This window comes from Ornithodoros turicata, chromosome 3, assembly GCF_037126465.1.
Source record: "Ornithodoros turicata isolate Travis chromosome 3, ASM3712646v1, whole genome shotgun sequence".
Lineage (NCBI taxonomy): Eukaryota > Metazoa > Arthropoda > Arachnida > Ixodida > Argasidae > Ornithodoros > Ornithodoros turicata.
This window is the reverse complement of record NC_088203.1, coordinates 502,825-515,111: the sequence shown is the minus strand read 5'-3', so window position 1 is coordinate 515,111 and position 12,287 is coordinate 502,825. Positions and strand designations below refer to the sequence as shown.

General features: G+C 46.6%; 1 protein-coding gene and 1 long non-coding RNA gene across 3 annotated transcripts in view; one reads left to right on the top strand and one right to left on the bottom strand.

Annotated features, from left to right (window-relative positions):
• LOC135387774 (voltage-dependent calcium channel subunit alpha-2/delta-1-like) overlaps nucleotides 1–12,287 on the bottom strand; it is an 84,522-nt gene that overhangs the window by 11,330 nt on the left and 60,905 nt on the right. For both annotated transcript variants that reach the window (XM_064616891.1, XM_064616892.1), the window contains 3 exons: nucleotides 11,948–12,051; nucleotides 11,809–11,895; nucleotides 11,672–11,757 (listed from right to left, as the gene is read on the bottom strand). In XM_064616891.1, the coding sequence (XP_064472961.1) occupies nucleotides 11,672–11,757; nucleotides 11,809–11,895; nucleotides 11,948–12,051 (277 nt within the window). The remainder of the gene's footprint in view (nucleotides 1–11,671; nucleotides 11,758–11,808; nucleotides 11,896–11,947; nucleotides 12,052–12,287) is intronic.
• Nucleotides 1–12,287, top strand: part of LOC135387775 (uncharacterized) — a 66,284-nt gene that overhangs the window by 20,341 nt on the left and 33,656 nt on the right. The window lies entirely within an intron of this gene.

Here is a 12,287-nt window from a genome sequence, read left to right as displayed (position 1 = left end):
ATGTAAGCCAAACCAAAGCTGCGGCCCCATGACGACCACATAGGGCATTGTGTTGGCACTCGGAGTTCCGGGCTGCGTCAAAGGGAGAAACATAGACGTTTCACGCAATCACTCACACATGCATACATCCCCCATTTTGTCACCTGAGCCTACGAGACGGTCACAGGAGTTTGAGTTGTCATCAGGGAAAGCTAGTTTTGCTTTTTCTCCTATTGAAGACTGGAGAATGGGACAACCCCAATTACAGGAGTATGTATTGTCGTCGCCATATCAGACTAGTGTCAGTAGATAACAGTAATGTACCTTACGAACACAAGAATCATCATGTAAGCCAAACCAAAGCTGCGGCCCCATGACGACCACATAGGGCATTGTGTTGGCACTCGGAGTTCCGGGCTGCGTCAAAGGGAGAAACATAGACGTTTCACGCAATCACTCACACATGCATACATCCCCCATTTTGTCACCTGAGCCTACGAGACGGTCACAGGAGTTTGAGTTGTCATCAGGGAAAGCTAGTTTTGCTTTTTCTCCTATTGAAGACTGGAGAATGGGACAACCCCAATTACAGGAGTATGTATTGTCGTCGCCATATCAGACTAGTGTCAGTAGCTAACAGTAATGTACCTTACGAACACAAGAATCATCATGTAAGCCAAACCAAAGCTGCGGCCCCATGACGACCACATAGGGCATTGTGTTGGCACTCGGAGTTCCGGGCTGCGTCAAAGGGAGAAACATAGACGTTTCACGCAATCACTCACACATGCATACATCCCCCATTTTGTCACCTGAGCCTACGAGACGGTCACAGGAGTTTGAGTTGTCATCACGGAAAGCTAGTTTTGCTTTTTCTCCTATTGAAGACTGGAGAATGGGACAACCCCAATTACAGGAGTATGTATTGTCGTCGCCATATCAGACTAGTGTCAGTAGCTAACAGTAATGTACCTTACGAACACAAGAATCATCATGTAAGCCAAACCAAAGCTGCGGCCCCATGACGACCACATAGGGCATTGTGTTGGCACTCGGAGTTCCGGGCTGCGTCAAAGGGAGAAACATAGACGTTTCACGCAATCACTCACACATGCATACATCCCCCATTTTGTCACCTGAGCCTACGGGACGGTCACAGGAGTTTGAGTTGTCATCAGGGAAAGCTAGTTTTGCTTTTTCTCCTATTGAAGACTGGAGAATGGGACAACCCCAATTACAGGAGTATGTATTGTCGTCGCCATATCAGACTAGTGTCAGTAGCTAACAGTAATGTACCTTACGAACACAAGAATCATCATGTAAGCCAAACCAAAGCTGCGGCCCCATGACGACCACATAGGGCATTGTGTTGGCACTCGGGGTTCCGGGCTGCGTCAAAGGGAGAAACATAGACGTTTCACGCAATCACTCACACATGCATACATCCCCCATTTTGTCACCTGAGCCTACGGGACGGTCACAGGAGTTTGAGTTGTCATCAGGGAAAGCTAGTTTTGCTTTTTCTCCTATTGAAGACTGGAGAATGGGACAACCCCAATTACAGGAGTATGTATTGTCGTCGCCATATCAGACTAGTGTCAGTAGCTAACAGTAATGTACCTTACGAACACAAGAATCATCATGTAAGCCAAACCAAAGCTGCGGCCCCATGACGACCACATAGGGCATTGTGTTGGCACTCGGGGTTCCGGGCTGCGTCAAAGGGAGAAACATAGACGTTTCACGCAATCACTCACACATGCATACATCCCCCATTTTGTCACCTGAGCCTACGAGACGGTCACAGGAGTTTGAGTTGTCATCAGGGAAAGCTAGTTTTGCTTTTTCTCCTATTGAAGACTGGAGAATGGGACAACCCCAATTACAGGAGTATGTATTGTCGTCGCCATATCAGACTAGTGTCAGTAGCTAACAGTAATGTACCTTACGAACACAAGAATCATCATGTAAGCCAAACCAAAGCTGCGGCCCCATGACGACCACATAGGGCATTGTGTTGGCACTCGGGGTTCCGGGCTGCGTCAAAGGGAGAAACATAGACGTTTCACGCAATCACTCACACATGCATACATCCCCCATTTTGTCACCTGAGCCTACGAGACGGTCACAGGAGTTTGAGTTGTCATCAGGGAAAGCTAGTTTTGCTTTTTCTCCTATTGAAGACTGGAGAATGGGACAACCCCAATTACGGCTAGTTCCATCTCAAATCGAACAATCCGGTACACTTGATGTCTCCAATGAACGGGAAAAAAATATATGCTGAAGCCATCGGTGAGTTAGGAGAAATAAACGCTTTCCAAATTCTCTGCGCTGCGCGGTTCGGGAACTAGGAGAGGAGGAAAAAACTGCCTCTCATAAGGCGACGTCGTCGCGAGCGGGTTTGAGCGTTCGCTACAAGGCCATTTCTTCTCGCATTATAGTAATTTCTTGTTCTCGCTTTAGACCACTTAGGGCACAATAGGATCCTTCGTTGGCAGTGCTGTACCGGTTTTTGTTTGTCTGCAAAAAAATATCAAAGTTGACTCAAAGTGCCGAAAAACACCATATTCACTGCAGCGTTGCGGACGATGTACAAAACGGATAAGACTGAGCTTTATGCCGTTTAATTTGTCATTCATAGGGCTATCGAATGATGTATAATTTGTTGCTCTACTCTGTAAGAAACGTAAGCGATACCTCTTTTAATAGCACCATACCACCGAAAAATGACGAATTTCGGAAGCCTTTATCTAAAAAACCCCACCAAAAACTTACCTCGAAAATTTTATATGTTGTAGGTAGTTCCTTAGACTATGCACAGAAGCAAAATCAAAATTCGGACTTGATCGGTAGGCGCACTGTGAATTTTTTGCCAGCCCTATACGCGGAGCGCATTCAAGCGGAGGCACCGTGTCCCGCGTGTTGCAAAATCGAATTTTCCAAAGGGACTTTCAACTTCTGTCTTCATATAAAAAGTAATTGCTGTCATTTGAAACCGTTCTGAGGTTTCAAGGTTTCCTTTTCAAGGCTCTGAGCGTTTGCGTTCATAACAATGGTGTAATCGCTGAATCTAGATTGTGGAGCAACCAGATGTGCTCGCATTTTTTGCGGGATGTCACATGTATTGCAAGTGCTGGGATCAAGGAAAGAACATAATGATTTTACATCTTTGTAAGAGGCATATCTGTTCAGGGTTATTCTAAACAAGCATATTTACTGTACGCATTATGGTAGGAGGGACGCAGTGACTTCCAGTATTCTTTGAAACATTTCCTTTCCTACGGCCTCATGACCTCGGAGGGGGGAAATTACACTGAGGAAAATGTTGTAGTGTCATACGCACACACTCAAGGCTAATTCATGGTGCCTTTTGTGAACCTTGCCGAAACAGCCCGACCGGCGCCGCTGTCCAATATGTCATTCGGTTCGACATGCTGCGACCATGGGAAGGTCCTGATCGCATTTACTCCCTGAAGACACCTTGCGCAAAGTTTCGCCTACACACAGAAGACGCTTCACTCACTTCTCGACTACAGAAGTGCATGGAGTGCCCTTATACAGAGTGTGCGACGACATCTGCATTACTGTAGTGTGTCGTCCTGGTATCACACCTACCTCAATGACTTCTTCGTTGTACAGTGCTGATCGTGTGGATTTCGCTGACTACCGCCTCATACACAAGAAAAAAGTGCTATAGACAAAGGATTTTCGCTTTGCTTCGGAGATCGGCGTAGCTGCCATAAAGACTGTGGTTCCAGCAGATCAAGCCGAAGGCGTAACAGAAGTGGGTCAGCTATGCAGAAGCTGCTTCAAGTACTTCACAGCAAATGTGGCTGAATCACAACACGCAGCAATGTTGCCCACATTTGAAAGAAAATCTAACAAGAACCTGCCGTCAAAAGTAACATAAAGGAAAGTGGCTTCCACAACGGCCTAAAGCAGTTCATGACATGAGCACTCTCATCCACTCAGAATGCTCTGGATAACTTACGTTACCTTCTTACCTTCGTCACCTTGTCTTCTTCGCTGTCAAGTTCTTGTTATTCTGTGTACTGTAAATATGCTTCGATATGATCACCGTGGACAAATATACCTCTTATAAAGACGCAAAAGCATTCCAAAGCATTCTGTTCTTGACGGGCTCCCAGCACTTGCAATGCATGTGTGTCATCCCGCAAAAAATGTGAGCACATATGGTTGCTCCACAATCTACATTCAGCGATTACAACACTATTATGAACGCAAGCGCTCAGAACGGTTGCAAATGATAGCAATTACTTTTTATGTGAAGACAGAAGTTGAAAGTCCCTTTGGAAAATTCGGTTTTGCAACACGCGGGACACGGTGCCAAGGCTTGAATGCGCTCTGCGTATAGGGCTGGCAAAAAATTCACAGTGCGCCTACCGATAAAGTCCGACTTTTGATTTTTCTTCTGCGCATAGTCTAAGGAACTACCTACAACATATAAAATTTTCGAGGCAAGTTTTTGGTGGGGTTTTTTAGATAAAGGCTTCCGAAATTCGTCATTTTTCGGTGGTATGGTGTTACTGAAAGAGGTATCGCTTACGTTCCTGACAGAGTAGAGCAACAAATTATACATCATTCGATAGCCACATGAATGACAAATTAAACGGCATAAAGCTCAATCTTATCCGTTTTGTACATCGTCCGCAAAATTGCAGTGAATACGGTGCTTTTCGGCACTTTGAGTCAACTTTGATATTTTTTTGTAGACAAACAAAAACGGAGACAGCACTGCCAGTGCAGGATCCTATTGTGCCCTAAGTGGTCTAAAGCCAGATCAAGAAATTTCTATAATGCGACAAGAAATAGCCTTGTAGCGAACGCTCAAACCCGCGCGCGACGACATCGTCTTATGAGAGGCAGTTTTTTCCTCCTCTCCTACTTCCCGAACCGCGCAGCGCAGAGAATTCGGAAACCGTTTATTTCTCCTAACTCACCGATGGCTTCAACATATATTTTTTTCCCGTTCATTCGAGACATCAAGTGTACCGGATTGTTCGATTTGAGATGGAACTAGCCAGGAGTATGTATTGTCGTCGCCATATCAGACTAGTATCAGTAGCTAACAGTAATGTACCTTACGAACACAAGAATCATCATGTAAGCCAAACCAAAGCTGCGGCCCCATGACGACCACATAGGGCATTGTGTTGGCACTCGGGGTTCCGGGCTGCGTCAAAGGGAGAAACATAGACGTTTCACGCAATCACTCACACATGCATACATCCCCCATTTTGTCACCTGAGCCTACGAGACGGTCACAGGAGTTTGAGTTGTCATCAGGGAAAGCTAGTTTTGCTTTTTCTCCTATTGAAGACTGGAGAATGGGACAACCCCAATTACAGGAGTATGTATTGTCGTCGCCATATCAGACTAGTGTCAGTAGCTAACAGTAATGTACCTTACGAACACAAGAATCATCATGTAAGCCAAACCAAAGCTGCGGCCCCATGACGACCACATAGGGCATTGTGTTGGCACTCGGGGTTCCGGGCTGCGTCAAAGGGAGAAACATAGACGTTTCACGCAATCACTCACACATGCATACATCCCCCATTTTGTCACCTGAGCCTACGAGACGGTCACAGGAGTTTGAGTTGTCATCAGGGAAAGCTAGTTTTGCTTTTTCTCCTATTGAAGACTGGAGAATGGGACAACCCCAATTACAGGAGTATGTATTGTCGTCGCCATATCAGACTAGTGTCAGTAGCTAACAGTAATGTACCTTACGAACACAAGAATCATCATGTAAGCCAAACCAAAGCTGCGGCCCCATGACGACCACATAGGGCATTGTGTTGGCACTCGGGGTTCCGGGCTGCGTCAAAGGGAGAAACATAGACGTTTCACGCAATCACTCACACATGCATACATCCCCCATTTTGTCACCTGAGCCTACGAGACGGTCACAGGAGTTTGAGTTGTCATCAGGGAAAGCTAGTTTTGCTTTTTCTCCTATTGAAGACTGGAGAATGGGACAACCCCAATTACAGGAGTATGTATTGTCGTCGCCATATCAGACTAGTGTCAGTAGCTAACAGTAATGTACCTTACGAACACAAGAATCATCATGTAAGCCAAACCAAAGCTGCGGCCCCATGACGACCACATAGGGCATTGTGTTGGCACTCGGAGTTCCGGGCTGCGTCAAAGGGAGAAACATAGACGTTTCACGCAATCACTCACACATGCATACATCCCCCATTTTGTCACCTGAGCCTACGGGACGGTCACAGGAGTTTGAGTTGTCATCAGGGAAAGCTAGTTTTGCTTTTTCTCCTATTGAAGACTGGAGAATGGGACAACCCCAATTACAGGAGTATGTATTGTCGTCGCCATATCAGACTAGTGTCAGTAGCTAACAGTAATGTACCTTACGAACACAAGAATCATCATGTAAGCCAAACCAAAGCTGCGGCCCCATGACGACCACATAGGGCATTGTGTTGGCACTCGGAGTTCCGGGCTGCGTCAAAGGGAGAAACATAGACGTTTCACGCAATCACTCACACATGCATACATCCCCCATTTTGTCACCTGAGCCTACGAGACGGTCACAGGAGTTTGAGTTGTCATCAGGGAAAGCTAGTTTTGCTTTTTCTCCTATTGAAGACTGGAGAATGGGACAACCCCAATTACAGGAGTATGTATTGTCGTCGCCATATCAGACTAGTGTCAGTAGCTAACAGTAATGTACCTTACGAACACAAGAATCATCATGTAAGCCAAACCAAAGCTGCGGCCCCATGACGACCACATAGGGCATTGTGTTGGCACTCGGGGTTCCGGGCTGCGTCAAAGGGAGAAACATAGACGTTTCACGCAATCACTCACACATGCATACATCCCCCATTTTGTCACCTGAGCCTACGAGACGGTCACAGGAGTTTGAGTTGTCATCAGGGAAAGCTAGTTTTGCTTTTTCTCCTATTGAAGACTGGAGAATGGGACAACCCCAATTACAGGAGTATGTATTGTCGTCGCCATATCAGACTAGTGTCAGTAGCTAACAGTAATGTACCTTACGAACACAAGAATCATCATGTAAGCCAAACCAAAGCTGCGGCCCCATGACGACCACATAGGGCATTGTGTTGGCACTCGGGGTTCCGGGCTGCGTCAAAGGGAGAAACATAGACGTTTCACGCAATCACTCACACATGCATACATCCCCCATTTTGTCACCTGAGCCTACGAGACGGTCACAGGAGTTTGAGTTGTCATCAGGGAAAGCTAGTTTTGCTTTTTCTCCTATTGAAGACTGGAGAATGGGACAACCCCAATTACAGGAGTATGTATTGTCGTCGCCATATCAGACTAGTGTCAGTAGCTAACAGTAATGTACCTTACGAACACAAGAATCATCATGTAAGCCAAACCAAAGCTGCGGCCCCATGACGACCACATAGGGCATTGTGTTGGCACTCGGGGTTCCGGGCTGCGTCAAAGGGAGAAACATAGACGTTTCACGCAATCACTCACACATGCATACATCCCCCATTTTGTCACCTGAGCCTACGAGACGGTCACAGGAGTTTGAGTTGTCATCAGGGAAAGCTAGTTTTGCTTTTTCTCCTATTGAAGACTGGAGAATGGGACAACCCCAATTACAGGAGTATGTATTGTCGTCGCCATATCAGACTAGTGTCAGTAGCTAACAGTAATGTACCTTACGAACACAAGAATCATCATGTAAGCCAAACCAAAGCTGCGGCCCCATGACGACCACATAGGGCATTGTGTTGGCACTCGGGGTTCCGGGCTGCGTCAAAGGGAGAAACATAGACGTTTCACGCAATCACTCACACATGCATACATCCCCCATTTTGTCACCTGAGCCTACGAGACGGTCACAGGAGTTTGAGTTGTCATCAGGGAAAGCTAGTTTTGCTTTTTCTCCTATTGAAGACTGGAGAATGGGACAACCCCAATTACAGGAGTATGTATTGTCGTCGCCATATCAGACTAGTGTCAGTAGCTAACAGTAATGTACCTTACGAACACAAGAATCATCATGTAAGCCAAACCAAAGCTGCGGCCCCATGACGACCACATAGGGCATTGTGTTGGCACTCGGGGTTCCGGGCTGCGTCAAAGGGAGAAACATAGACGTTTCACGCAATCACTCACACATGCATACATCCCCCATTTTGTCACCTGAGCCTACGAGACGGTCACAGGAGTTTGAGTTGTCATCAGGGAAAGCTAGTTTTGCTTTTTCTCCTATTGAAGACTGGAGAATGGGACAACCCCAATTACAGGAGTATGTATTGTCGTCGCCATATCAGACTAGTGTCAGTAGCTAACAGTAATGTACCTTACGAACACAAGAATCATCATGTAAGCCAAACCAAAGCTGCGGCCCCATGACGACCACATAGGGCATTGTGTTGGCACTCGGGGTTCCGGGCTGCGTCAAAGGGAGAAACATAGACGTTTCACGCAATCACTCACACATGCATACATCCCCCATTTTGTCACCTGAGCCTACGAGACGGTCACAGGAGTTTGAGTTGTCATCAGGGAAAGCTAGTTTTGCTTTTTCTCCTATTGAAGACTGGAGAATGGGACAACCCCAATTACAGGAGTATGTATTGTCGTCGCCATATCAGACTAGTGTCAGTAGCTAACAGTAATGTACCTTACGAACACAAGAATCATCATGTAAGCCAAACCAAAGCTGCGGCCCCATGACGACCACATAGGGCATTGTGTTGGCACTCGGGGTTCCGGGCTGCGTCAAAGGGAGAAACATAGACGTTTCACGCAATCACTCACACATGCATACATCCCCCATTTTGTCACCTGAGCCTACGAGACGGTCACAGGAGTTTGAGTTGTCATCAGGGAAAGCTAGTTTTGCTTTTTCTCCTATTGAAGACTGGAGAATGGGACAACCCCAATTACAGGAGTATGTATTGTCGTCGCCATATCAGACTAGTGTCAGTAGCTAACAGTAATGTACCTTACGAACACAAGAATCATCATGTAAGCCAAACCAAAGCTGCGGCCCCATGACGACCACATAGGGCATTGTGTTGGCACTCGGGGTTCCGGGCTGCGTCAAAGGGAGAAACATAGACGTTTCACGCAATCACTCACACATGCATACATCCCCCATTTTGTCACCTGAGCCTACGAGACGGTCACAGGAGTTTGAGTTGTCATCAGGGAAAGCTAGTTTTGCTTTTTCTCCTATTGAAGACTGGAGAATGGGACAACCCCAATTACAGGAGTATGTATTGTCGTCGCCATATCAGACTAGTGTCAGTAGCTAACAGTAATGTACCTTACGAACACAAGAATCATCATGTAAGCCAAACCAAAGCTGCGGCCCCATGACGACCACATAGGGCATTGTGTTGGCACTCGGGGTTCCGGGCTGCGTCAAAGGGAGAAACATAGACGTTTCACGCAATCACTCACACATGCATACATCCCCCATTTTGTCACCTGAGCCTACGAGACGGTCACAGGAGTTTGAGTTGTCATCAGGGAAAGCTAGTTTTGCTTTTTCTCCTATTGAAGACTGGAGAATGGGACAACCCCAATTACAGGAGTATGTATTGTCGTCGCCATATCAGACTAGTGTCAGTAGCTAACAGTAATGTACCTTACGAACACAAGAATCATCATGTAAGCCAAACCAAAGCTGCGGCCCCATGACGACCACATAGGGCATTGTGTTGGCACTCGGGGTTCCGGGCTGCGTCAAAGGGAGAAACATAGACGTTTCACGCAATCACTCACACATGCATACATCCCCCATTTTGTCACCTGAGCCTACGAGACGGTCACAGGAGTTTGAGTTGTCATCAGGGAAAGCTAGTTTTGCTTTTTCTCCTATTGAAGACTGGAGAATGGGACAACCCCAATTACAGGAGTATGTATTGTCGTCGCCATATCAGACTAGTGTCAGTAGCTAACAGTAATGTACCTTACGAACACAAGAATCATCATGTAAGCCAAACCAAAGCTGCGGCCCCATGACGACCACATAGGGCATTGTGTTGGCACTCGGGGTTCCGGGCTGCGTCAAAGGGAGAAACATAGACGTTTCACGCAATCACTCACACATGCATACATCCCCCATTTTGTCACCTGAGCCTACGGGACGGTCACAGGAGTTTGAGTTGTCATCAGGGAAAGCTAGTTTTGCTTTTTCTCCTATTGAAGACTGGAGAATGGGACAACCCCAATTACAGGAGTATGTATTGTCGTCGCCATATCAGACTAGTGTCAGTAGCTAACAGTAATGTACCTTACGAACACAAGAATCATCATGTAAGCCAAACCAAAGCTGCGGCCCCATGACGACCACATAGGGCATTGTGTTGGCACTCGGGGTTCCGGGCTGCGTCAAAGGGAGAAACATAGACGTTTCACGCAATCACTCACACATGCATACATCCCCCATTTTGTCACCTGAGCCTACGAGACGGTCACAGGAGTTTGAGTTGTCATCAGGGAAAGCTAGTTTTGCTTTTTCTCCTATTGAAGACTGGAGAATGGGACAACCCCAATTACAGGAGTATGTATTGTCGTCGCCATATCAGACTAGTGTCAGTAGCTAACAGTAATGTACCTTACGAACACAAGAATCATCATGTAAGCCAAACCAAAGCTGCGGCCCCATGACGACCACATAGGGCATTGTGTTGGCACTCGGGGTTCCGGGCTGCGTCAAAGGGAGAAACATAGACGTTTCACGCAATCACTCACACATGCATACATCCCCCATTTTGTCACCTGAGCCTACGGGACGGTCACAGGAGTTTGAGTTGTCATCAGGGAAAGCTAGTTTTGCTTTTTCTCCTATTGAAGACTGGAGAATGGGACAACCCCAATTACAGGAGTATGTATTGTCGTCGCCATATCAGACTAGTGTCAGTAGCTAACAGTAATGTACCTTACGAACACAAGAATCATCATGTAAGCCAAACCAAAGCTGCGGCCCCATGACGACCACATAGGGCATTGTGTTGGCACTCGGGGTTCCGGGCTGCGTCAAAGGGAGAAACATAGACGTTTCACGCAATCACTCACACATGCATACATCCCCCATTTTGTCACCTGAGCCTACGGGACGGTCACAGGAGTTTGAGTTGTCATCAGGGAAAGCTAGTTTTGCTTTTTCTCCTATTGAAGACTGGAGAATGGGACAACCCCAATTACAGGAGTATGTATTGTCGTCGCCATATCAGACTAGTGTCAGTAGCTAACAGTAATGTACCTTACGAACACAAGAATCATCATGTAAGCCAAACCAAAGCTGCGGCCCCATGACGACCACATAGGGCATTGTGTTGGCACTCGGGGTTCCGGGCTGCGTCAAAGGGAGAAACATAGACGTTTCACGCAATCACTCACACATGCATACATCCCCCATTTTGTCACCTGAGCCTACGAGACGGTCACAGGAGTTTGAGTTGTCATCAGGGAAAGCTAGTTTTGCTTTTTCTCCTATTGAAGACTGGTGGATGGGACAACCCCAATTACAGCAATGTATATTCGTACTCGGGGCTCCGAGACCCCAAAGAATAAGACTGCTTGTAATTGATCTAATAGGCACCATTTTGATATGTTAAAATAGGTTAGGGATAATTATTTGAACTGGGTTCCTTCAAGTTATTCGGGGATAAAAAGCAGCGTTTCGATGGTGACTCACCTCGTCCGCGCAACGAAGATGTCCATTCGCTGTCATGCTCATCAATGACTCACGCATGATTCGCTCTTCGATTAGTAGACCAACGACTGTAAAGAGAAGCAACTTTAACTGGTTCCCTCAATTATCAGTCTCTTTACCTGCTGGCGTTAGGTCGAATTTCTTGAAGTAAACGTCGACCGCTTTGGCGGCGATGATGAGCGGTTCGCGGCTGCTGTTCTGTCCAGCTGGGTACGAGTACAGGTTAGATATGAGAGCATTGTTTGCAATCATATGTACCTTTCGTCTTGCTCAGCACAAAGACAAAGTCCTCAGCATATAAGGCACGACGAAAGTAGGACGCCTTCAGAGGATCTGCTTCGGATCTTAGTTCTTCTTCCATGCTGAAATAGAATGGATCTTTTGTCTCCGCGAGAAGGTGGCGCTCCAAATCTCAACGGCAAACAGCCCTGAACACAAAGGCTCTGCTTCACCTCCACGATTTCACGTCAGACGACAGAAGGGTGCTAACAGAGCAGCACATTCGTACGAGGGCGTGCTGTCTAACCTAGTTGCAGATATACGATCTCGTCATCATAGACACTAAGAGCGAGACGAAGAAGAAGAAATGAATTTATAG